At 40.5% G+C, this 26,413-nt stretch overlaps 1 protein-coding gene across 11 annotated transcripts in view; it reads right to left on the bottom strand.

The window, feature by feature from the left end:
• GIT2 (GIT ArfGAP 2) overlaps positions 1-26,413 on the bottom strand; it is a 50,891-nt gene that overhangs the window by 9,935 nt on the left and 14,543 nt on the right. For 4 of the 11 annotated variants that reach the window (XM_024196401.1, XM_024196404.1, XM_024196411.2 and 1 more), the window contains exons 7-18: positions 25,628-25,722; positions 23,950-23,995; positions 16,916-16,967; positions 15,670-15,742; positions 15,231-15,328; positions 14,411-14,522; positions 13,146-13,288; positions 12,120-12,269; positions 7,904-8,152; positions 5,954-6,043; positions 1,167-1,249; positions 845-1,033 (exon numbers count right to left, since the gene is read on the bottom strand). In XM_024196401.1, coding sequence (XP_024052169.1) covers positions 845-1,033; positions 1,167-1,249; positions 5,954-6,043; positions 7,904-8,152; positions 12,120-12,269; positions 13,146-13,288; positions 14,411-14,522; positions 15,231-15,328; positions 15,670-15,742; positions 16,916-16,967; positions 23,950-23,995; positions 25,628-25,722 — 1,380 coding nt within the window. Of the gene's footprint in view, positions 1-844; positions 1,034-1,166; positions 1,250-5,953; positions 6,044-7,903; positions 8,153-8,369; positions 8,490-12,119; positions 12,270-13,145; positions 13,289-14,410; positions 14,523-15,230; positions 15,329-15,669; positions 15,743-16,915; positions 16,968-23,949; positions 23,996-25,627; positions 25,723-26,413 lie in introns of those variants that run through there. The other 7 variants (XM_024196402.1, XM_024196414.1, XM_024196403.1 and 4 more) reach the window with 5 other exon arrangements.

Here is a 26,413-nt window from a genome sequence, read left to right as displayed (position 1 = left end):
AGGAAGCTCTGAAGGCAGTGCAGCCACAGAGCTTCCTGCAGCTGAGGGAGGTACCCCGAGGTGGGGCTGATCTACCCCTGAGAGTGGCCATGCAAGGGAAGAGAAAGTCCCATCTCTCCCCAGCCCGGCGCTCTAACAGCTGGAGCACAGTACATGGTAGAAGCCCCCATCTGGGGTACCCGTAGCCCTGCTCCTCCCCCCCCTCCAATAGGTAGATCTCATGGGGGAGGTCTGATTTCATGGCCCATGATGTGTTTTTCACAGCCGTGAATTTGGTAGGGCCCTAACTATTACAGAGAACATAGCAATTATGTACACAAACAAAACCATCTGCAGTTTAAGGGCCAAATCCTTCCTGACTGCAGCTGTTTCACAGAGGTTACACTCAGTTACTGCTGAATGTTCCCTTCTAGGTGCCCTGATCTATAACTCCTGTGTAGTTTGAGAATCCAGGGGAAATCCCACTTGTTCCCAGGCCTCTGCAGTGGTCCCTTGACCTCCGCTTTCTTAGCAACAGGATTTGCAAGGGAGCCATCTCCCAACACTTCCCCTTGCTTGTACTGCTTCTTACTGAGTGGGATGCAGGCAGACTGGGAGCAGACACTGCTCCAAACAGCAGCTGCTCCCAGGGATATCTGCCAAGTCCCGAGGAAGTGTTCCACGGAGAGAAGCTGTTCCATGTCCTTTTGCCCACAGCCCCAGTAACATCTGCTGCTCCCCGCAACCCAGGGAACACATGACCATACATGATTCATTTACATGAAATTAAAGTCTCTACGCTTGGAAGCATTTTATAATATTTTTAATCTTGGAAATTCCAGAACACTTAGACTCCCATCCTTACCTGTCATGCTTATTCTCTTGTGCTGCTCGCAGCAGCTCCTGGATATTTTTAGTGATCTGTTCAGTTTTTCGAATAACATCTTCTGTACTGGGCAAAGTGGAACTTGGGGTTGCATCTGTATCTGAGTTCTCAGGGATAGACCCTTCCCCCTGCCAAATGATACTTCTCTGCCTTCCTTTCCTACCTGGCCTGGGGAAAAAAAGAAGAATGTTGAAGTGGTCACTGGACTACAGAGCAGTTTCTATTAGCACTTAACTAGGGCTTTATGTCTGCAGACACTATACAGACACAAACATTAGCTAATTCATGTAATAAGACATACCCCGTCTCATCCAACTCCAAACTGGGGGTGCGGTTATCATAGTCACTTTCAGGCATGCTATTCTGTTTCTCTAATTTCGATGCCTACAAAGAATAAAGAAATGTTTAAGGATAGTACCTAAAAAAAGAAAGGGTCAAGAACTTTGCCAGGGAACTATTCCCCGTGTAAACTAGTTCATTCCCTTTGCACAAGACTTCATTTAGGTCCTACATTACTTTACAAGCTCAAGCTGTCATGGCCATCAGTCTCTGTTCGGTGCTACGTTATACCCACTCACACATTTTAGGCTAAGATCTTACGGGCTGAGATTTTGTTAATTTCTCTCACTGACAGCTGTCATGTATGCTTACGTCACTATATGCAGCAGCAATGCTGAAATGAGTTAAATACCATAGGTTATTCCTCCATTTCACCTACAAGAAATAAAGTGTCTTGCCTGGCTAGTTATTCCTTCTTTAGTAAGTAGTTTCTTCATAAAGTACATTAAGTATTTTATTTTTAAAATACATTTTATACCTTGACATATCAGGGAATGTTCTTCCCCAACCATTACAAGCTGATCAGCTTTACAGAGCAGGGGTTCTGCTTCTTCATCATCATAACCCAACATTCAGCTACTTGCCACTGATGATCTTCCTGCCCCCAAGAAAACTTTGCCCCTGTTCCCAGGATATTCAAAAGGGACCCCACACAACGATCTTGGGATCACTTCTGGAGTCTGACAACCACCCCGTTTCAAATGACTGAGCAAATGTGCTTTTGCAGAAGCCTGGAGTTGGCAAATGGAATTAGCTCAACTCCCAGACAACCGCAAGTCTTACATCTTCCAATGCAACACAGGACCACTTTATGGGCAAGAGGGGGACATCACCTATTACTGCTTTATTGGGTATAGTTACCTCTAACCCTCCTCAATATGACACACTTGGCATACTTTTTCCTGAGCAGAGAGTCAGTAATAACTGAGCTGACTTGTATTCCTATGACTTGGGATTTGTATCCCTTGAGATGCCATCATATGGTTCTCTACACTCAGGAAGTTTCTCTCATTAGATTCCATGTAATCTTTCAGGTAACGAGTTATTCTACCACTTCTGTGAGCTCCAGTATAGTTTATACCCAGGGAACATACATCCCAATGATTTTTGTTCTGAATACCTCACAACCTCACCAATCTCAGGAATTCATATCCAAGGAAAGTCTGCAATTTGGGATTTTAAAATAATTCCAGAATAATTCCATGGGACTGGAAAACATAATGCAAAAGCAAGAAAGGGAAGTATACTCTGGAGCTCTCTCCCTCCTTCCTCAAACAGCAGCCCTGGATTACTTATTCTCATCTTCTGGGCCTAATACCAAAAGAATAGCAAAGATGCAGCAACTTACCAACTACAACTCCCCTCAGTGGTGCCCAGGCCAGGGCATTCTACGTTAGTACACATTTTTCTAGAGGACAGACAATTATACCCTTCCCACCTATGAACATGCCACATTAATGTCACTATGAGGTTCTTCTGTTAGTCTTAAAGGTGCCACAGGACCCTCTGTTGCTTTTTACAGATTCAGACTAACACGGCTACCCCTCTGATACTTGACACTATGAGGTTTGGTCTTTTACTGCACAGTGCAGATCCTGGAATTGAAGTAAAACCAATCTCAACAATGCTATGGGATTTCCTCATTCGCAGTCACATTAACCTCCCACTGATCTTTATTAGAAAAACAGAGTGAGGTTCAAGGGACTCTCCAGTGATGGATTTTAAAGGAAGGCTCAAATCAGCATGCTTAACACGCACTTTCCATTATAACAGGCACGAATGAGGCTAAGCCTGATAGACAACTCTTTCTATTATTCTTATTTACAGAGGTGCCCCCATGTGCTAGGTGCTTTCCAAACACTAAAGGACAGTCCCTGCTCTGAACAACTCAAACTAAAGAATTTCTATCCAATTTACAGTTACCTTGCATAGAAAGAAACCTAAATTGTGGTGTTCTTTTGATTACATCTAGTAAGGTAACTAGAGAAGATAGAATCTGAAAACAATGCTAGGCAGACTCTGACAATATAAAGCTGTAGGTAATAGCATTTGTATGGCATTTATTTATCAGATGGTACACAGATAAAAACTGTTTGCTAAATGGCAAAGCTGAACACTCTGGTCACAAACAAAAACAGCCAGTTAAAAAACCCAGGACTTAGCCTTAGTATTGGAATTAGAGATGTGTAAGGTAGGATTAACCCCCCCGTGCACGCACGCACACACACACAAATATTTGAGCAAGTTTTTAGTTCCAGTAATAAATTAACTGTACCCAAACTGGCAATTCACACTTTACTGTGAAGGAAGACAGCCACTTAAAGATTTGTCATCTGCTACTATTCCATGTAAATCAAGTATTTTTCAGATTGGGCAGAAGTCACCATGTCACTTGTAGTCAGAATTAACTTGTGTTCTGAGGTTTTAAAGAGGGACTTTCATGCTGAAGAAAACAAATATCTGGCTAAAAAAATAAGCAACTGAAAGGCAAATGAATCCTCAAAATGTTGCTATACAAAGCTCTATTCCTCACAGTTCAACTGTTAAATAATAAAGCTTGAGTTGAGACACTGCATAGCTGCCAAAGAAACAGACTGATACAGTGTCAGCTACAGGATTGTGATTTCACTGCGGAATCAGACACACGGAACAGTTGGGCTAAAAAGGGAGAGAAGGTCTTTTTAAAGAAAGGTATCTCCAAAAATAGCCATGTTTTAAAAAGTCATCTATGAATGCTTTTCTCCTTTAATTTGCTCCTGTGAAAGTCCTGATTTAATATTGAAAAGTGGAGCTTAAAATCAATAACACACAATACTACAAAATGGGTTCTGTCAAACTACCCATAAATATATTTATATAAAACAGACATAAAAGTATAGGAAGAATACAAATATATTAAGTAGTATATAGCAATAATAGTTACATCCATTAAAGACACTTAACAACTGCGGATCCAAGCTGCAGATGAGAAATGAAATTCACTCACTGTGGTGACCCAAGGTGATTCAAACTTATGCGAATGTCATCTTGCTCAAAGAGTGTGTAAAAGATATCAGTTTTCAAATCATAAATTATTCTGAAATATGCTGAATAAACGTGTAGCAAGAATCTATTAGTTAAAAGCACAGTTCTTATACAATGGTTACCTTGTAGTTGGGGCTTGTTCAGATAGCATTATTCTGCAATTTTTTGGATACATAGAAATATTTCTAAGATCCCACACAAAATGTAAAGTCTATAAATCAGGCATGACCAGTCTACTGTATCAGATTGTTCAATTAGCCAACCATCCCTAACCTTGCGATTTTGTAGTGAGGATACTTCATTCTGTGCTTCTATTAATTGTCCTCACATAGGGTTGGATTTAAGACTGCAGTGGAACAGTGTATAACAAGTATGAGAATACTGCAGGGGTTCTCAAACTTCATTGCACCGCCATCCCGGGAGGGAGGCAAAGCCAAAGCCCCACTTCCCCAAGCCGGGGGGCCAAAGCCGAAGCCCAAGGGCTTCAACCCCAGGCAGGGGGTCTATAATCTTAGCCCCGCTACCCAGGGCTGAAGCCCTCGGGCTTGGGCTTTGGCCCTGGGCCACAGCAAGTCTAAGCCAGCCATGGCGACACCATTAAAATGGAGTCGCGACCCACTTTGGGATCCCAACCCACAGTTTGAGAACCGCTGGAATATAGCATACTTATCTGTTTCATATTTCAATGTTTTCATAAAAACGTACATAATCACAGAATCATAGGGATGGAAGGGACCTCAAGAGGTCATCTAATCCAGTCCCCTGCACTCCTGGCAGGACTAAGTATTATCTAGACCATAATGTCTCGATGAACCCTGCAGTTCTGAATCAAAACTGTTCATTCATGAGTCAGAAACAATGCAAATAGAGGTATCTTTGGGATACCATAGACTTTTATAGTTCAATTAAAATCCCATAATGTAATGGCTTCTTTTTTTTTTTTTTTATTTTTTTTTAAAGTCAGTGCAGTGCTTTTGTAAGGTCCTAGAAACCAACGTTTGTTGATTCTCAGGCCGCAGCAATATAAGCTACCTCTAACATTGTGCCATGAATGTACTTTTAACCCTGACCTAAAAGGAGCATTGCTAAGAATGAATTCAGTCTCCAGGCCCATTCAAGCCTTAGCCTCTTTCAGTACCACCAGTAAAAGGGCTACACAATGTTAAACCAAGTGGTGGGTGATATGGATGCTTGTCTGATATAACTGGACAAAGAGCTCACTCATTTCAAACAGTCTACTAAACAGCTGTCAAAAAGTAACCTCTCTGTCCATCAGTACCAACCTGGACTGGATGCAAAGTGGTGACCTCTAGAGGTAACAGGCTCCATAGCTTTTACTAACCCTTTGAGCATACCTGTGTCCCATGCAATGCATTTTAGTCAGCAGAAAAAGTACATACTGATATTTCATGAGCCAGTAAGTGCCTGCTAAATTACTTTTCTTCAGCCACCAGCTCATTTTCAATAGCATATTGTGGGATAAGTGATCTGGAGCAACTTGTGCGTGGTGTTAAATGCTACAGGTATTTAGGTTGGTGTGAAGTTAGACAAGAGTGAAGCAAGTGTATCCATAGTATGTGGCAAAAGAAACTGAAAGTGATGAAGTGCTGCTTCATGCAGGGATGAAGGCCAGTTAACAGATAGAGGGGAAAGGACAGAGGCACAAGGCTTCCAGGGAGATGGCCACCTCCTCCAGGTAACAGACCAATTCAGAAGGTACTTAACCCTTCGTGTGCTTTCATCCCTTGACCAGGAAAGCGTGGAGGGGAAGGAAGGCAGAGATGAAGAGGAGGTCACAAACGCACTCCTCCCGATCTAAAAAAAAAAGGGGGAGGGGAGAGAAACACTCGGGAAAACAAAAAAAACCCACAGATACTCTGAAAATAACTTTTAAACATATGTGCATTTTAAAAATTGGATAAATCAAAGAGATGACATGATCAGAATGACTGAGAAAACTGACTGAGCTAGACTGGACTTGTAACTCCGGCAAAATGCATTTGACTTCTTCAAGCTACTTCTGGTATCAGTATTAAAAGGTGTTGAATCCAAAGTGAACAAATACATTCACCAAAATGTGAAGTTACAATTCTGCTTCTGCAAAGGCGTTCATTTAACTAATATATCCCACTAGGATTCAGTAGAAAGATTTTATTAAAGGGAAAAAAAAAAAGTATGTTTCTGTAACCAAGTTTCACAAGAAAGAAAGCAATGCTTTAGAACTGTTAGTTCTAAACCAACAAGACGTTAACAAATGAGAAGTTTCAGGAACCTATGAAGCTTTCTTACACTTTGAATAAATTGCTGTGTACAAAAGAATTCTGACATTTCTTGCTGCAGGAACTGACTTTATACTGAAATCTTTCACAGCAAGTCAACATAATCTATGATGATATCACTTTTATCATCTAGTTTGAATTTCTAATAAGCACTTTATTATTTCCAGCAGTTTGAGAAGTCCCATACTTGTTCATCAGACTGAAAAACATCCAAGCTCGTGGCATTAATGTCGGATGGTTCAGCTCATCTGCCAAAATGGCACTTCATGTAAAATACTTTAGACATTCATGACTACTGCTTGCACGAAGCATTTTGTTTTATATGCACATGGCACTTTTTTCAAGCCAGGAAAGAAATTTCAACTTTCAAACAACTAAGCAGTCTCTTTCAAATGCATTTAATGTTTGCAATTGAGGAGAATACAAGATAGTGCTGCCTCACAGACAACATATTGACAAAGCCTTAAAATCCTGATTCATGTCAGCAAAAAAATACTGCCACACATTTCCCCCTGCCTCTGGCAATTTAAAAAAAGATATGATAAAGAATGAACTCTTGAGTGTTGGTGTATTTTTTGTTGTCAGTCTAGAATGCAAATTCCTTAGAGCAGAATCAGTGTCTATGCTGACCACACTATTGGAACTTTAATAATTTAGGAAAGTATTAATCAGGACAGACTTGGCCACCTAAAAAACTAGGCTGTGAACACTAGAGTTAAAAACGAACAAAGTAAGAGACAATAATGAAAAGCTATATTGTAGAGAGATCCATGAAAGTAAACTCTCTTCCAAGAAAGGGTTGGGTGCTTCGATGTAGCATTTCTACTCATGAGCGATCTTCAGCAAAGTTCAATCCTAGTGTTTTCAAAAGGCTTGCAAGTTCTCATAGACTCATAGACTTTAAGGTCAGAAGGGACCATTATGATCATCTAGTCTGACCTCCCGCATGATGCAGGCCACAAAAGCTGACCCACCCACTCCTGGAATAATTCTCTTCCTTGAGAGTTCTACATATAAGCACATACCTGTATGCCCCAAGATCAGAGATCCACAAACTACACCTATATCTTGTTAAATTCTGGGTTTTTCTCTCCTACTTTTGAAACATTCATGCATGCATATATTGGCAAATATATTGTGGCTAAAGGAAATAGCTGAGCAGAAGCCAAAAGCTTCAATTTACAGATCAGAGAATTATGTTACAGCTTTTATTCTTCAAACCATCAAGCTCCTGCAGACATGTTAATACAGCAAACAGTGATAATTCTTACTGTTTTACTTTACTAGGAGGCAGACAGTCTAGAGATGTTGGTAAATAATCAAGTAAACAAACAGAGTTGCAATAGAAAAAGCTGAACATACAAAGAAGAGCAGAAGCATTAGCAGTTTTACTTACATGTGGAGGGAAAGGCTGCAGTCTTGTTATGCTCTCTTCTGGATATGTGACTTCTCCCATTGGGAGGTAGGGTTTCTGACCCGATCCAGTCTCATACATAGACATAGGTCTGCTACCTCGTGCAGATGGTCGTCGCTTTAAAGAAGAATGATTGTTGGGGTCTGTGTATTCAGAACCAGTTTGGACCTGATATATATTGGTTGTGGCCTGTCTTCTGAGGTTCGTATTTTCACTCTGTAGTGTTTGAAGCTGAAAGAAATGTTTAGCAGTGGGACTTTGTTTTTCTACAGCAAGCAAACTGAGTATACAAATACAGCTTGTCACCTTAAAAAAAAAATCCAGCTAGCTGTTACTAGATATTATTATTTTTAAATGGAATTTTCGCTCTTAAAATCTACTTCATTTGCTTAGACAAAAATATTTTACTGCAGGTCTGGTAGATTTATAAGTGTCAGTTTCAACTTACTATTATTTTAGTTGGGATGCAAGTCAAATTGGATCTTACATTTGGCTGTTGCAGTTAAAAGCATAAGATCCATTTCCAGGTTAGTTGTATTTTTACATAAATTTTTCATTACCACGAAGGCTGTTTGAACAACAGAAAAATAAATTCTTTTCAAGCAAAGCACTCCAGTTCAGCAAACAGTCACTACAGTAACTTAAAGATGACTTAAATAAAGCCTCTGAATATGCAACTGCTAAAATTATAGCACAGATACAGCACAAAGAAAACTAGAGCTTGCTTTGCAAAGCAAGAGGAAAGTGGAGTTAAGCTTATGAAAACAGGATATCAGCTACTGCTTTCTAAGACGCCAACAAGACTATTATTAAAATCTGTGGGTGGGGGAAAAGAGCAGCAATTTAAATTTTGTTGTAGAAGAAAATTTCTCAGAATAAGTTTGCTATATTAACACATCATGAAGAAAACTGCAAATATTTAAATATTATGTACATCTTCTCAAACAATATATGGAGCATACGGTTTCAGACAGCTGATGGGCCATTCATTAGGAGTCACAATATTCGGTATTTACTTGCATTTTGCTTTGCGTCATGTGAACCTTCAAGAAAATCAGTCTGTGCTGTAAAATTGTAGTCTGCCTGACACTGTCCAGTACCCATAAGTGAAGATTCTGACTAGCATCCTGAAGCCATTTAAAATATTGCCTCTTCCCACTCTGTGCAGTCTGTCATACCATGTATTGTGTGTTGAGATTTAAGGATCAGTAAAGAGCAATGCTACTCCTTAAAAGTTTGACATTTTAATACAATCAAGCAGGTCCATGCTGCACAATCTCCTTTTCCCTTTATTTTTCACCACATATTTTATAAACCGGGTGTGGTATAATTTCAGCTGTCTGCTGTTTTTCATCTATTGTCATATCAGATCAATTCACCACTGTCACTGTTTAAGTTCACAAACAAGTGCCCATGTGTCAGAAAGTCATCTGTTTTTCATGAGAACACCTTTTCACTCGATTTAGGGAGAACCCATCCATAAGTGACATACACCAATAGAGGCTCTGCCTCTTCTTTAATTGGTATCTTTTTCAAGTAACTGAAGTGTGAGAAATCAGATACATATCATGCTACTAGACAACTAGACAAGACAGACAATTTTTTGCTTATACATTTAAATTTAATCTGTGCTTAAAAATATCAAATAAACCTATGCCAATTAAGAGACCAAGGGCCATATTCTCAAATGAGATCTGGCTCCTTTGCTCTGCTCAGGTGCTGCAAAGCATTTAGATTCTGACCACAAATGGCCAGCAGAAAACTACCCTGCCATAGGGCAACTTCTTATTGGCCTAAAGCTACTGTAGCTAGGTACTATGCCATCCATCCCCCTTCCCCTTGGAGCAGAGGGTAAGGTGGAGGAGCCATGTCAGGGATGGTGTCCCTAGCCTCTGTTGGCCAGAAGCTGGGACTGGGCGACAGGGGATGGATCACTTGATCCTTACCTGTTCTGTTCATTCCCTCTGAGGCACCTGGCATTGGCCACTGTCGGAAGACAGGATACTGGGCTAGATGGACCTGACCCAGTATGGCCGTTCTTATGAGCTTTGCTATGCCTAGCTGTCGTTGGTGTAAGTCACTAAGCCAGTGACAAATCAGTGCAGCCCCATAGCTGTTCTAAACATCACTGGATCTGGGGCCAGCACAAACTGATCCTCAGAATGAGGGAGCTATGACTGGCTCTCTGATGCACCCTATGCCCCTCATCTGCTGCACAGGAAAATCTGGCCCTGTCTCCTCCCACTATGCTGTATCAATGTACTAAAATCCTAATATATAATGGATACCCCACTCCTACAGCAAAAGCTTTTTCTAAGATTAGGTTCCTTAAAGCATAAATTTATCTCTAAACCAAAAATTAATTCAAATGATACAGACAGCTGCTTAATCAAGACACCTGCAAAAGTAGCAAAGAAGTCCCATAAGATGTCTTAGGTTCCTCTATAAATTTTGCGTTCCAACAGAGATCTCAAAGACAAAAACAGGTAACTGTACATATAACTGCCCTCTTTGTATGCACAGATGTGTTTTGCATCTTCTGTTACCTGCTATGTGAGAGAGCAGCTTGGACAATAACACTTGAAACCATGTCCCAACTGCTCAGTTGATCAGGTTAGGGATAAAGCTGAAGATATTCTCAAGCCATGAATGGTATTAAATCCTAATAGCTCAGAGGCCCACAAACACTCCAGGCTCTTGAAAGTAGCAGCACTGCGCAGTGGCATTGTGTCAGGACACTGGAGAAAGCAGGTAGGACAAATCTTTCTAGTCCTCATTGACGGGGGGAGGGATAGCTCAGTGGTTTGAGCATTGGCCTGCTAAACCCAGGGTTGTGAGTTCAGTCCTTGAGGGGACCATTTAGGGATCTGGGGCAAAAATCTGTCTGGGGCTTGATCCTGCTTTGAGCAGCGGGTTGGACTAGATGACCTCCTGAGGTCCCTTCCAACCCTGATAGTCTATGATAACTCTTGCGCTACCTTAGGAAAGTTGACATCTCCAGTACTGTAGCTTGACAGCACCTCTGGACTGGTTTTCTCTACAATTATAGAATACTGCAGTTACAATTATGTGCCATTCCACAGCTGCGCAACTTCAAGGGGGACTGGTTTTATGTCAATTAATGGAATCCCTTCCTGACAAAGTAGACAGGACAGCATGGCAAACAAATCCAAAATAAAGAACAGACAGTGCAGATCACCAAAAAAATAAAACCAAAAACAAATACTAAGAGTAAGCAATTAGTTATAGGTTTTGAAAAGGAATCCACATGTACACTGACCCACTGAAAAAACATACAACTAATCCTGTATGTTTTGGGTACTAGATCTTACCTCATCTATTTGAATGTCGGCCAACTAGTTAAATTCTAGAATCTTAATGACTTTCTAGTATCAGTAACTGATAGCCTGCAGACAGAGGAAGTTTATGCACCAAGAGATCTAGTGGGTCTTTTCCATTTTCAGCAATTCTATTTTCTTCCCTTGCAATGAACTTTTGCACCTTAGTTTCCAGTCACTCTGTTTGGTGGAGATCGTCCCATAAAGCTGTCTATGTTTTCTTAAAACCTAGCAGATATCTTAGCATACATGTAGACACAACATTATAGCTAGTTCGATGAAGACAACTAATTTGCAAGCATGTAATGTACTATATTTGTTACTGGCCTGTTGGGACACAGTGACCTTTTCTACACTAGGATTTGAAGGTCTGGTAGCCTGGCTTTAACTTGACATATGTATACTTTTAACATATGCTAAACTGGTCTTGCCGGCAATAGAGACTTTTAAAATGAATATAAGCACTAGCCCTTATTATTGGATTAAATAACTGACCTAACAGAAAACAGAAGGTGCACTTTATGCCCGTCTACTATCAGCTGTTTCCAAAGCCTCAAACAATTGCTCATTTTGAAACAAGACAATGGAATGAGTTTTTTTTAAACAATGGTTTGGGAATAAGGAAAAATCAATGAGGTTGAACTAAACAGTTCCCAATAATACCTTCCATGAGAGATGAAACATTAAGAGTTTGCTCTGCATGGATATACTCATTTTTGTTACATCAATTCCAAAATAGTTTTAATTTCTCAAAATATTTTGACTGGTCTTCACACATGGTCCTTTATTTTATATTTATTTAAAAAATAAGCAAAATTAAAATCCTATAGCTAATGAAGTTATGTTACTATACTTGTTACCTTTTTCTGCATGGTTCTCAGTTCATCACTCAAGTTGATGTTCACCTTCATTAACTGCTGTATCTTTACCTCAGAAGCCACCAAAGCATTCTTAACTTGCATGTATTCTTGTGCTGTCACTGGTCCATCTGACGAGTCGGAATCCAGGCTCTATAAATAAAATAAATCATCAGATAAAATATTTACCACACCTATAAGACAGACAATCTACCGTAAGGAAGCAAAACAGCAATGATTTTAACAGATTTCCAAAACTGACTTCACACGAGTCACCGAGGAAAGTAACAACCCCACCTAACAGCACACTTTACACAACTAAAGCTATGGACCATCTCAGAAGAAACCTGGTCTCAATTAATTCTTAGCTCATTTACATGCAATAATATTAGCCTCGGGATTTCAAACAAGAAAAGGATGGTATTTAATAAAGATTTTGATTAAAAAAAATGCATGGACTAGTATTTGATATTCTGGCTCACACTATTCACATTAGTTTATGGGTTAGAGCAGGTGAGGAAGCCAAGATTGTTACGTTCTATTCCCTGTTTTATTGGATTATTTTCAGGAATTATTTCATCTCTCAGCGTTCATTTATCCATCTGTACTTGCTATCTCATTGATATGTAGGTGAAATTTAATGTAAAGTATTTTGAGATATTCGGATGAAAGAAGCCAAGTGACATAATACACTAACTGCTGAAGTGCTTTTGTTTTTGTGCTATTGGGTCCATAGTTTGTCTCCAAATAAAATAAATTCTGTAAGGGACTCATTTTTAGAACTGTTTTATTAATGCTTCATTTACAAATGTTTTAAGTCGTATTTCTGATCCTGCATAGAGATTTTATAGAATGTGGGAAGCGACTGTGAAATGGAGTTGAAATAATCATTGAGGCCCTAATCCCATGAACATTTACACATGTGTTTAACTTAACTCACATGAGTTCTCCAATTGATTTCAATGTAAGCACGTACATTAAGTATTTGCAAGAACGGGGTTTAATAGCCTACATCATTACTAAACCTACCTTCTGTCTATTTGCTTTTGCTGCATTTGCTTCCAGATCTGTATCTTCATCTGACGCAACACTGTCATAATCAGGCTGGTCGTTATCTTGACTCTCACTACTATGCTGACTGTTGATAGCTTTCAATATCAGTTCCACATTTTCTATAAACAAACATGAGTTAATTAGGATTTGTATGCAGAATTGGTTTATGTTGTTTAATAATATCAGAAGAACTTCAAGCAGACTAAAAGAAAACATGAGGAGAAATGTTAGGACAAAAAATTATTCTGTTTCTAACAGAAAAAGAAAAATATTAAGTTAGCGCCATCTAGTGTGACTAGATTATCATTACCTACAACAGCCAAATCTACAGTAGCAGTGAAAGATTAATTCTGCAGTCTTTAATTTTATTCCTTTGACCTCCTTGAAGTATTTAGGTAACTTCAAGTAACTAAGGAGAATTAAGGTTTACGAGGTAACTTAACACACTTCACACAGTGAAGAAAATAAGGTACAAAATAGAACGAGATTGCCAACATATCTACATCACTATTCAGTTGGGTAATACAGGGAAATTGTATCATAAAATATGATCTTTTGGCATCTCTTTAGAGAGAATATTTTTGTATTTAAATGTTTGCTTCATATCTCCAGTGTTGGAACCACAGCTGTGTGTTACTTTTTGATTGCTGTTTTAAATGGTTGTACTCTTTGATATCAGCGAACTTCAGATATGCTCAAACAGCACAGAAAGTGAGCATTTGCAGGCAACCTAACACTTAGCAAGTTCTAAAGCATGTTCTCAAGCAGAGTCCCACATTTAGACAAGTGTCCATAATCCTTATAACACTGGCATTTTCCTGATCAACATTCCATTGACTGGTAGAGATACAGTTAAAGAATTTCTGGTCTCCAAAGACTTAGGAAGCCACCTGGGGAATTCCACAGAATGCTGTTCTATACCAACAGAAAGGACACTTCTGGATTGCGTACATGTCTCAAGTCCATTTTGTTAGAAATATCACCCTTAATATTCAAGTCTTCTATAATTAAGCATTACTCTTGAGCTCAAATGCGCTGTCATCAGCAAACAATACTGGCCTCTTTACATTAATCAAATCATACACCCATCGCTTTATAGTGATGACTTTAATTTGTTTACTCATTTCAAAAAATGATCAAGTCACATGATGTACTTCTAGATAATGAATTAGTATAACTGTAATTTCAGTGATACCACAGCAAGTATAGAAGATTAGACAATTAGTCAAAAACATATTCACCTTTAGAGCCAGTGACAGGATTCCCTTGTTGTCTTCGCTTGGCATCACTTAGAATGTCTATAACTAGTGTAGCAAATTCATGGGCATTAAACCGAGCTAGTTTCTGTCTTCCCTAAAACATAGAACAAGATGCAAAAAGTTACACAGGATACCATTTATGGACACAGCAATTTCTTGGCAAAACAGATACATAGTAATAGCATTTGTGCATCGTAATTAAAGCTCTTTGTATTTATATTATAACCCCATTCTCAGGGTTTTAAAAATGTCCTGCAAACATTTGTTTTCATAAAAACTGCATACAAAGGTGACTACCTAGAAGCAATATTAGTGTGTTTACAATAGTTAACTTTTTGTATTAACATTAATATAGTACCTTATCTTAAAATACATTGGTTGCAAAAAAAATTGAAGCGTCACCATCTGCTTAATCACACTTCTGTATTTATTTTAATTACACACACACACACACACACACACTTGCTACAAGTAACACCCAAGATTACTGTAACAGAAAGATATGGGAAACAGTGCCTCTATTTTTCCCTACTTTGTTTCATTCAGTTTCATCATTTTCCCTGTATGGTGAGTTGATTACTCAGTTTCCCCTGCTTTGTGAAAGATTCAAATAAGGGAGAGGAATACTTTTTAAAAAAATTAGGGAAATGTAACTGTACAACCAAAAATCAGGGCAGTTGTAATGTGAAACTACTGTAAACTCTTTTAAGTGGAGTGTCCCTTTCCCCCCAGTTTATTAATGTAAACACCTGCACGACGTTAATAAAACTCTTTTGTAACACTCACAAACAAGATAACTTACCTGATTCCGTGTTGAAGAATACTCAGGATTTACAGGAAGAAAAGGGACAAGCGTGGTCTCAGTCACCAGTGTACTGTGATTCTGAGTAGCAAGCCAAACTGTTTACAGAGAAAACAGAGCCAGTGTTGGAGCAGCTTCACCCCATGAAACATCTACTCATTGAACTAGATCAAGAGATCAGAGTTTCAACACTAAGCGTAATCAGAGTCAAAGGAACTGCTTTTTCTGAGAGTTCTCCACGCAGTAAAATAATTAGAAAAACATATTTTATACCCCAATATAAAACTGAACACTCATTACATGTAGTAGAAACTAAGTACCAATCAACTCCTAAACACAAAAATTACTTCACCCATAGCATTTAGTGGCACTAGCACCTTATGTGTAACATAGCATTTCAAGTTTTAACTACATATATATTCCAGAAAGCCTTATTCACCTGCGTCTGTTTCCCGCCTGTCAACTTCATCATATACATCCATGGCAAGTTCTTCAAATAAGTGGTTACTTAGCTAAAAATAAGAGTGAAGTGATTAAGGATTCGGTAGCAATAAATCAACCCCACAAAATCTCTTATGCTGCAGAAAGCAAATGTGCATGTCTGTACTCGAGAGACAGACAATCTGTTACTTTTGCAGTCCAGGAAGCACTGACTGACTGCCAGAGTGAAGCTGTTCAATTTCCAAAGCAGCGTCAGAGCCTGCTGGGTGCTGGATCTAGACCAGCGGTTCTCAAACTGTGGGTCGCGACCCCACTTTAATGGGGTTGCCAGGGCTGGCGTTAGACTTGCTGTGGTTGGACCCCCACCACATGGGCTGAAGCTGAGTCCTGAGCCCTACCGCCTGGTGCTGAAGCCGAAGCCCAAGGGCTTCAGCCCTGGGCAGCGGGGCTCAGGTTACAGGCCCCCCCGCCCAGGGCTGAAGCCCTTTGGCTTTGCTCTCCCCTACCCCCCAGCAGGGCTCAGGCTTCAGTCCCCTCTCCTGGGGTCATATAGTAATTTTTGTTGTCAGAAGGGGGTCGCGGTGCAATGAAGTTTGAGACCCCCTGCTCTAGACAGATCAGGCCTGTTCTACAGCCAGCCAGTACAGATAAAGGAAAACTGACTTTTTTTCCTGACCTCACAAGAGTCCCAGCCCTTCCAATAATAATATATTGGGGGAGGAGAGAGGGAGGTATTTCTAGGATTAAGTGAGCAGAGCAGGCTTAAGTAGTGATTATTTGTTCCAGAATTTATTCCTAATGTGAACAGTTCAAGAGAGATGCTTATGTTTGGAATGAGAGACCTGTTGAGAGATCTGAGATTGTGTAAACCAGGGGTCGGCAACCTTTCAGAAATGCTGTGCCGAATCGTCATTTATTCACTCTAATTTAAGGTTTCGCGTGCCAGGAATATATTTTAACGTTTTTAGAAGGTCTCTTTCTATAAGTCTATAATATATAACTAAACTATTGTTGTATGTAAAGTAAATAAAGGTTTTTAAAATGTTTAAGAAGCTTCATTTAAAATTAAATTAAAATGCAGAGCCCCCCGGACCGGTGGCCAGGACTCGGGCAGTGTGAGTGCCAGTGAAAAATCAGCTCGTGTGCCGCCTTTGGCACACGTGCCATAGGTTGCCTACCCCTGGTATAGATGTACCCTAAGACTACATGTGGCATAGCATAGGTTAAGTAGATGCTTTACTTACAGACTGAAGCTTCTTCTTAGCTGCTTTTGCCAATTCAGACAAATCTAGACTGCTATGAAAACAAGAAGTGATCACTATATATCTACAACAATGAAGAGGTCAGTATGAACAGCAATTCTTTATTGCTAAGTTTCTCCATAAAAAGTCAGTTCATTTTCATTTGACACTTCTTTGAATGTTACAAAGACTACACATTTTTTCAAACTCTAAGGGCTTGTTTACACATGAAAATTAATCCAAAATAAGGCAGAGTGTAAATTTAAGGCAGATTAACCATTCCTGATTTTCTCCACGTGCAGATGCTCTTATTCTGGAGAGTGCATCCACCACATGGATTTACATCAGGAATGTAGAAAAGCCCTAAGAGTTTAACTTACATTTCAGGTACATGCATGCAACGTTGTTGTAGCTATGTTGGTCCCAGGATATTAGAGAGACAAGGTGGGTGTGATAATATCTTTTATAGAACCAACTTCTGTTGGTGAGAGAAACAAGCTTTTGAGCTACACAAAGCTCTTCTTCAGGTCTGGGAAAGGCACTCCGAGCATCACAGCTAAATATGAGATGGAACAGATAGTTTAGCATAAGTACTTAGCACATATTCTAAGGCAGTGTTTCTCAACCTTTTTGATACCAGGCACCAGCTTGCTGCCTTCCTAAATTGTGTCAGGAAGATCTCAGGGACCGGTGCCAGTCCATGGACTGGTTGTTGAGAAACACTGTTCTAAGTGACCATTCAAGGTGAAGTGGTTTGTTACCACCCCTGTAGTCATAGAACAAAAAAAGGGGGGTTAGTGGGTTACATATTGTTTTAATAAACCATAAATCCAGTGTCTTTTTTAAGACATGATTTTCAGTGTCTAGCAAAGTTATGAATTTAAGCTCTCTGGCTCATCTTTTGAAGATGTTGTGCAGATTTCCTTTGAGAATGCGGATTGACAGGTCAGATACAGAGGGGTCGCTTTGTGACCAGTTTTCACTCACATGTGACGGGGGTGTTTTTGTCTTTTATCATTTTTCTGTGAGAGTTTATTTGAGAGCATAGTGATTGTCTGGTTTCACCACATAGTTGTTATTGGAGCATTTAGTGCACCAGATAAGGTACACCACATGTTGAGATAGGCATGTGTAGGACCCAGAGGTCTTGAAAGGTGTGTTGTGGGAGGACGACAATAATTGTAGCAATGGAGCTATGGATGCAGGTTTTGCATCTGTTCTTCTGGCAAGGCCTGGTGCTGCTCTGAGTTGGTGTGTCCGGGTGTGTCTGTGGGGAGCTTGCTTCTGATGATGAAGTTGAGGGGTTGTTTGAAGGTCAGAAGAAGGGGTTCAAGAAAGATTTCTTTCAAGATAGGGTCCCCATCAAGTATGGGTTGTACCTCTTTGATGATACCCCGTATGGGTTCCAGTGTGGGGTTGAAGGTGACAACTAGGGGTGTGTGGTTGGGGGGTTTTGTTTTATTTCTGTATTGAAACAGGTTCTCTTGGGATGTTTGGGCGGCCTGTTCCATGATGCGATTTACTTCTCTGGTAGAGCGTCCTTGTTTAGTGAAGATGGTTTTGAGTGTGTTAAGGTGTATATCCCGGACTGTGATATCCGAGTGCCTGGCTGTAGGCAACAGATTTCTTGCTGTGTTTGCGGTGGTTACTATGAAGATAAGTGTGGTTGTCCTTGGATTTCTTGTACATAGTTGTTCCAGGACACACAGAATCAAGTGGCTATTAAAATTCCAAATGGCAATCCTGCACATCTAAAGAGGCAGAATGTGTTATAGGACACTGAAATGCTCCTAGAGGGAAGTTTAAAAATAAATACTCTTCTGACCATGCCCTAAAAAAAAATGTCCTGTCAACTAATGAACAGCTGTAATAAACCCACAAAGATTATTTTACTTGATTAGTGGGAGAGGTGGGTACCACCAGGTGGATAAATGTGTTAAAGCACTAAGGCCTCATCTCAAAGTCACCCACAAGATGTATTGTATTGACTAACTATGAAGCAATCCTCTGATATTAGCTTCCTGTCTCAAGATTGACACACAAATTGCAAACTTTGTGGTTAGAACAAAAACAGAACTAAATGTGGAAACCCCAGACCCAGAAAGTCAACAAATTGTGAGCTCACTGTATATTACTGGGTGGAATCCCCCCAGCACAGACACAAAATCCTTTCAGTAGAACTTCTTCCAAGGAACTTTGTGAAGGAAAGACTCAAATAAGGTAGTTTGATGGAAGGCTCTGGGGTAAGTTCCTGCAAGCAATTATCCTAGATGAGGATAAAGAGGAAGAAATGCCCAATGGAGAGGGCACTATACAGCAGTGAGAGACCAAAGTTCTACTGCAGGCCGTATGACCTGATATGTGATCTTGAACAAATCACTTCACTTCTCTTTGCCTCAGTTTCACCCTATGTAAAATGGGGCTTTTGATAGGGAAATTTCTTACCAATAGTTTCCTTTCCGCTAGCAGTATCTCCCACAATTCTTTAGGTCTGGGCTGCTCTCCTTTCTCTGTAGCTCACGGAGGCAAATCAGAGTTTTGGAGCCACACAGCCATGCCCCCTCAGCTTCTGCTTGCTTCCAGATGAGTTATTTCCAAGCTGTAAAACTTGCATAACATCATTAACAAATAAATATTACACAGATAATGAACTATGTATATTAGACCAAGGAAGATTGTCATATGGTAATGATCGCACTTAATATCTGATCTTTGACTGATGAGCCATCCAGTGTGGATACAATTGTGGGAAATGCTGCTAGCAGAAAGGAAATTATTGGTAAGAAATTTCCTGCTCTGCAGCCCAGCATCTCCCACAATTCCTGATGTCTGGGAAGAATGTTATAGAAAAGGGCAGAAAAAGGAAAACGGTATCCATCTCCATCTATAATATTTGCTCAAAGGGCGCAATCATTTCTGGTCCACCACCTGCTGCACCTTCCTGCCAAAGGATGCCTCTGTAGAGGCCAGGAAGTCCAGCTAGTAGTGCTTAATAAAGGTGGGAGCATTTGACCAGCATTACAAATTTCTGCTGTGGAGGCACTAACTCTTTCTGCCCATGAGGTCGCCAGGGATCACATGGAGCATGCTCTAACATTCTGGAACTGGAATCTCCAATGCTTTTTTTGCTTCCACAATGGATAGTCTAATCCACTACCAATACAGAAATGAAAGCTCTGAGTCCTTTCATGGAAGGATACAAACAAGGCACCTGATCTCCTTGTGGACTCTGTTCAAGGCAACTTTTCAGAGCCCTTCTGACATCTAAGGTGTGCCACCTCTCCGTGGTGGGATGCTTGGACAGAATAAAGGTAGAACCATCTCTTTGGAACCGTGGAAAGAAGAGCTCACCTTCGGGACCAATGATTTTGGAATTCTGAGCACCACTTTGTCCTCATGAAACATGCCGCAAAGTTCCTGCATAGAGAGCACTGCCAGCTCCAATGCTTGCCTGTTGGACGTGATGGCTATCAAAACAAGTTTTGATGGACAAATAAAATGCTGACACTGACATCAGTGGTTTGAAGGGTTTGTCAGGGCTCTCAGTCCCACTTGGGAAAAAAAGTTCTAACTGCCAGACTGGCTAACTGCACTTCCCTAAGGAATCTGGCTACGTGGGGGTTCTTTGCCAGAGAACCTGTGGATCCTGAAAACATCGCACTACTAAGGGCAGACACCTGACAAATAACAGTGTTGGGCTGGAGACCTTTGTCAAAAACTTCTTGGAGAAAACCCAAGATAGCCAGAATTCCCGAATTTCTTGGGTTTGCTTCATGTTCCTGGCACGAGATGCAAAACTTGGTTCAGACAGAGGAGTATGCTTTCAAGGTTGATACTCTTCTAGGAGAAAGAAGTGTTCTGATGACTTTGGAGGACAGACTCAATGATACTAGTGCTTCCCTTTCAATAGCCAGGCTGTTCGATACAGCTGGTTCAGGTCCAGATAAAGCAGAAGGACCTTATGGGAGGATGTCCTGTCCCATTGGGAGCTGTAGCAGCAGTCCCAATTTCAGCCCTAACAAGTCCCAAAACCAGGGTCTCCTCATCCAATGTGGGTTTATCAATATTACTGTTTCCCATTCTCATATTATTTTCTTGACCATCTTCCCTAATAATGGGAAGGGTGGAAATGCATAGAGCAGACCCTTTAGCCATCAGTGCAATAGGGCATCTGTTCCCATGGATCTGGGGTCCACTTCCCTGGTAAAGTGCTCTAGTGTCTTCACATTCACATGGTTCACAAATAAGCTGGTTGAGGGCAGGCTGAATGATCGTATGATTAACCCTAAGACATCCTAATTCAGGCCCCACTTGGAGCTGTTCACCTTGAGCCTGCTGAGCCAGTCTGCCTTCTGGTTCAGGTCTCTCTTTATGTGAGCTGCCTTGAGGGAAAGGAGAGACTGCTCCACCCACTGTGTGATTTGCATTGCTTCAGCATGTAGCGCTGGGCTTCTTGTTCCCCCTAGATTGTTCTTGTATGTGGCTGTGATCATATTGTCTGACAATCAGGACGTGGTTCCCCTCTAGGCTGAACTGGATCCTTCGTAGGGTCAGCTTGAGCATTTTTAGTTCTAGAAGGTTTATGGTGTTGGTTCTTTCCTCCAGGTTCCAATGCCATGAGCTGTTTGAGACCCCAGATGTGCTCCCCAGCCCTCCAGGCTCGTGTTGGTTGTGAGGATCAGGGGATCTGGAAAGCATATGGGCATGCCCATTGCAGACACTGCCCTGGGCTGACCACCATGTGCCGGAACTCTCACTTGATTTTTCATACGTTCTGGGGAGTATCATACCTTTAAGATGAAGCCTTGAAGTCACTGGATATGTGATTGCACCCATGGAGTGATCCCTATGCACAACACTAGGAGGCCTAGCAGTTGAAGACTCAGTGCAATCAGGGCCTACTGCAGCTCCAAAACAATGAGAGGAGGTCTTGAATTTTCTGGAATCTCTCTAGAGATGGAGATATCTTTGCTACTGAGGCCTCTATGTCCACACCCAAGTGAGTTATTTGGTTGGATGCCATCAAAGAGGGTGGTTGTTTTTTTGATGTCGATAAAACCATGCACCTGCAGGACATTCAAGGTCAGGGACGTAGCTCTGTGTGCTGGGGATGGAGCTCTAATTAAAGATGGCATCCAGGAAGGGGTACAGGTGGATCTCCTGTGACCTGAACCTGGCTGTGACTACCACCCACATCTTCGTAAAGACCTGAGGACAACCTGAATTGGAAAGGAGGGAGGGTGTTTATGAGCCCTATTCCTTTTCCCATGGTGCTCAGGACCCTTTTAGGACTGGGGGGGGCAGGGGAAAGGGAGGTCTGTGACCCCCACAAGCCTGCCCTTTGTTCTCCAGAGGTCCTTTGGAACTTACTCCCTGAGTTGGCTGACTAGGATCCTCCTTGTCCATGGAGTCTCTCCCTGTTCTGCACATAGACTCCTGGTCCATTTTTCCAAGGTTGTAGTTGCGGCTGCTCCAGTGAGCATGGGATCCCACATGCCCCGGGACCTAACATTAGGGAAGGAAGGAAGGAAGGAAGACTGGAGGTAGGCTGGGCACAACTCAATGTTTGTCGAGCCTGGGAGGACAGTATCACAGATGGAGCACCTTTCGGATTTCATTTGGTGTTTTTCAGGCTGCTCTGCCATACCTCAAAGGTTCAGAGGAAGAAGCAGACAGGTACTGCATCTGAGGCTCTGAAGGCATTCCAACACCTGGCTAAAAAACTGGCTCAGAGGCGGGGGGTGGGGGGGGAGAAGAGAGAGAAATTACTGCTCACCACTGTGCCAGATTTTGTCAAAAAAAAGTTCCCCTTAGGCAGATGTGAAGGCAGGAGCTGTAAAAACCGTACGCATGCTGCCATGGAGACAGAGAAAGGAAGCTAACAAGAACTGAGGGGGTGTAGCCTGACCACTCAGCTCCAAAACTCCGTCTCAGTGAGCTGCAGAGACAGCAAAGCAGCCCAGATGTCCAGAATGTGAGATTCTGGGCTGCAGAAACTCACCTTGCTCTGTAAAGTGCTTTGAGAGCTATGGATGAGGAGTCTTAGGGCTGGTCCACACTAACCCCCCAGTTCGAACTAAGATATGCAACTTCAGCTACGTGAATAATGTAGCTGAAGTCGAAGTATCTTAGTTCGAACTACAAGGTACTTACCGCGGGTCCACACGCGGCAGGCAGGCTCCCCCGTCGACTCCGCGTACTCCTCTCGCGGAGCAGGAGTACCAGTGTCGACGGCGAGCACTTCCGGGATCGATTTATCGCATCTAGACAAGACACGATAAATCGATCCCAGAAGATCGATTGCTTACCGCCGAACCCGGAGGTAAGTATAGACATACCCCTACATAAGAGCTAAGTATTACTATTAGTGGAAAAAGACCCTACTGCACCATAAAGTATTGTACAAAACTATACTCATCACCTGTATATCTAACTGAAGATTAACTGGTTTTAATTAAAGTTTTTTTTAAAGCAACTTTGTTACATTCATTAGTGTGTTTGCAAAAAAACTGAAGTCTGTTTACTTACAGCCGTCTTATTTCCAATTGCACAGCAATAAAAGAAAAATATATGGACTTTGTTATGATATGTTAACTCTTTATATTTCTTTTAAATAAACATGACCTTTACATTCCTAAGTTCTTATCACTAGCACAGCCAACACTACAAAAAGTTTACTAGAAAAGACACCATTTTCCTGAAAATTTAAGTCTTACAGTGCTGTATCAGGATACAAGTTCAAGAGCAATTATTGATATTATCAATCAAGTTTGCTTTCCAACACTACTTGTGCATTTTCTTTCACATACCTAACTGATAAATTTCACACCCTTTTACTTTTCTAGTTTTCCTCAGATTCTAAAGTACTAAAGCAGAAAAGCTCATATGATGGACCAAACGTGTCAAAAAAGGAATAAACACAGTGTAGTGACAAGAGAGTTGAAAGATATTTCAATAGAAAATTCAAAAATTTAAAGTACCAATTATTAATTATTTGATATTTATTCAAATACATGCTATTCAATCAGCAGTCTTACCTGTCTGCCATTTGAGGTATAATAAAGTGTTGTCCATTGTTGTGATCTGAAATTGAGTTAAGCTAAATGTTAAAATACTTAGGATGTGTTTCAAACAACCACTGTTACTGGCCTACATTTCTCAGTTTTATTAGACTATATAACATATTTGTTTTACTACTAGACTGTTTAAAGTCACAGATCTTAGCTCTGCAACCTGCAGAAAGGGAATCTGCATTTAGCAGAAGCAGGATGATTGGCCTCCCACATTAGGTTTCCTCCTAATCCCCAACAGTTAGAGTGTCTTAAGCCCTGAAGCATAAGGCTTCTTCCAAAATTTGTTAGCATTAACTAACAATGTTCGATAGTCTGGTTATCCATGTCAATATCCAATCCTTTTGTGAAATATACTAAGACTTGGACCTCAATGACATCCTGTGACAAGAAGTTCCATAGTTTAATTATGTGTTGTTTGAAAAAGTATTTCCTTTTGCCACATTTAGATTTCACTAAACGTCCCCTTGCTTTTGTATCGTGAGACACAGAGAATAGAAGCTCAAAGTTTACCTTCTTCAGACCATTCATTATTTTATATACTTTCATCATGTCTCCCCTTATTCATCTCCTTTCTAAAGTAAAGAATCCCAATCTCTCTCTATGATTTTTTCTTTGCCCCTAATAATTTGTCACCCTTCTCTGAGCACCCTCTAATCCTGCAACATCTATTTTGAGATGGGGTGACCAGTACTACAGAATATAGGTGAGGCACACCATTTATTTATATAATGGCATTATATTTTCCATGTTATTCTCCATCCCATTCCTTATGTATCCTTAGATCACATTTATTGACCACATGTTGAGCAGAGGTCTTCATTGAGCTGTCTACAATGACATTCAGGTCCCTTTCCTGAGTTGATAGTTAATTTAGAGCTGTGAAAGGCGTATGAGTAGTTTAAGGTTTTCATTCCAATGTGCATTATTTTGCGTTCATCAATATTGAGCTTTACTTGCCAGTGTGTTGCCCATTCACGTAGATTGGTTGGGCCTTCTGAAGTTCTTTAGTTCTTTCTGGACTTGACTAACCTAAATAACTGTGTGTCATCTGAAAATTTTGCTACCTCATTGTTCACCCACTTATCCAGATTGTTAATATATTGAACACCACTGGACCCAGCACAGAACTGGGAGACACCCTCGTAACCTCTTGCCATGACAAAAACTGACCATTTATTCCTACTAAGTCTCCTGTCTATTAGCCAGCTGTGGGAACATGCTGCATCTCACTCCATGATAGTTTCTTTTGTAGCCTTCGGTAGCTCTTAAGCAGATTCTGTCACTTAATCACCCAGTACCTCGTGACCCCTATAACCCTACCAGTCAGAGCATGGGGTATTGGAGACAGAATGCATGTTGTGTTACAACAAAAAGGGGATTTTAGTTTACCATTATGTCTAGCAACACTCAAAAATGTAATTCAAATTTTAATTGTACCATCTCTAATTTAAGCCACTAACATTTCCTTTGCTGTTCTATGATTTCATGCCTATTTTTAACAGACTTGAGAATTTTTATAAATGATCTCATGGGGCTAGTTTTAACATCAATGACATGGGTGTCATATTCTTTTTAGTTTGTCTATTCAAATAATCACTATTTGAAAAACAACACTTTTTTGGGATAGTTTTTTTGTACTCACCTGGTTTCCTGCCACAGAGATAGAATGCTAGTCTGTCAGTAAGTTCATACTGTATTTCTACAAGGCGCTCTGCCAATTCATGGTGCCCTCCTTGTCTATTAGACATAAAACAGAAAATGGCATTCATTTATGATTCACTGGCTATAAAATGTAAAGGTTCAAAAATTGCTCTGAAAAGATTAAATTTAGCATCATGAATACAACATCAGATCACTACTACATTTTCAATTTAGTATGTGTTTGAGATTTTTCCAAAGGGTGTCAGAATCACAAGAGAATCTTCAGAAGTAAATACTAAAAGGGAATTAGACTTTTCTGATCTGTTCAAAATGAGTTGCTGAGTATTCTGGAATAGCTTTGCTTATCTACCTGCTAGAGAAGCTGATTAACAATTTATCCAAAACAGGCAGAATAGTCTTTTCTGAGCAGTTTTTGAGATGGTAAACCAACCGTGTCCAGTTTAGCATTGGAATAACAGCTGTGGCAACAACTCTGGTACATGGTATCCGATTCCAACGGAAGATTTGTTCTGTCCTTGGTGTCTCCTTATATACCATTTCCAAACCAATAAATAAATCCAAGCATTGAGACTACACGACTTCTGAATCTTGCTGCTACTGGAATTGTTTGGAATACAGCCTTAGCTTGGTAGCTTGTCTGTAATTTTATACACACAATGCATGCTAAGTCTTGCTACAGTAATACAAATAAATAACGTATTATTTGAGATCTGGTTACTTAGATGTGCATCTTCCTTTGCCATATTGCTGCACTTGAAATCATACA

The sequence above is a fragment of the Terrapene carolina genome, unplaced genomic scaffold (assembly GCF_002925995.2).
Source record: "Terrapene carolina triunguis isolate 2854851 unplaced genomic scaffold, T_m_triunguis-2.0 Scaffold234, whole genome shotgun sequence".
Taxonomy (NCBI): Eukaryota; Metazoa; Chordata; order Testudines; family Emydidae; genus Terrapene; species Terrapene triunguis.
The sequence above is the reverse complement of the archived record's forward strand: the minus strand, read 5'-3'. Positions and strand labels throughout refer to the sequence as shown.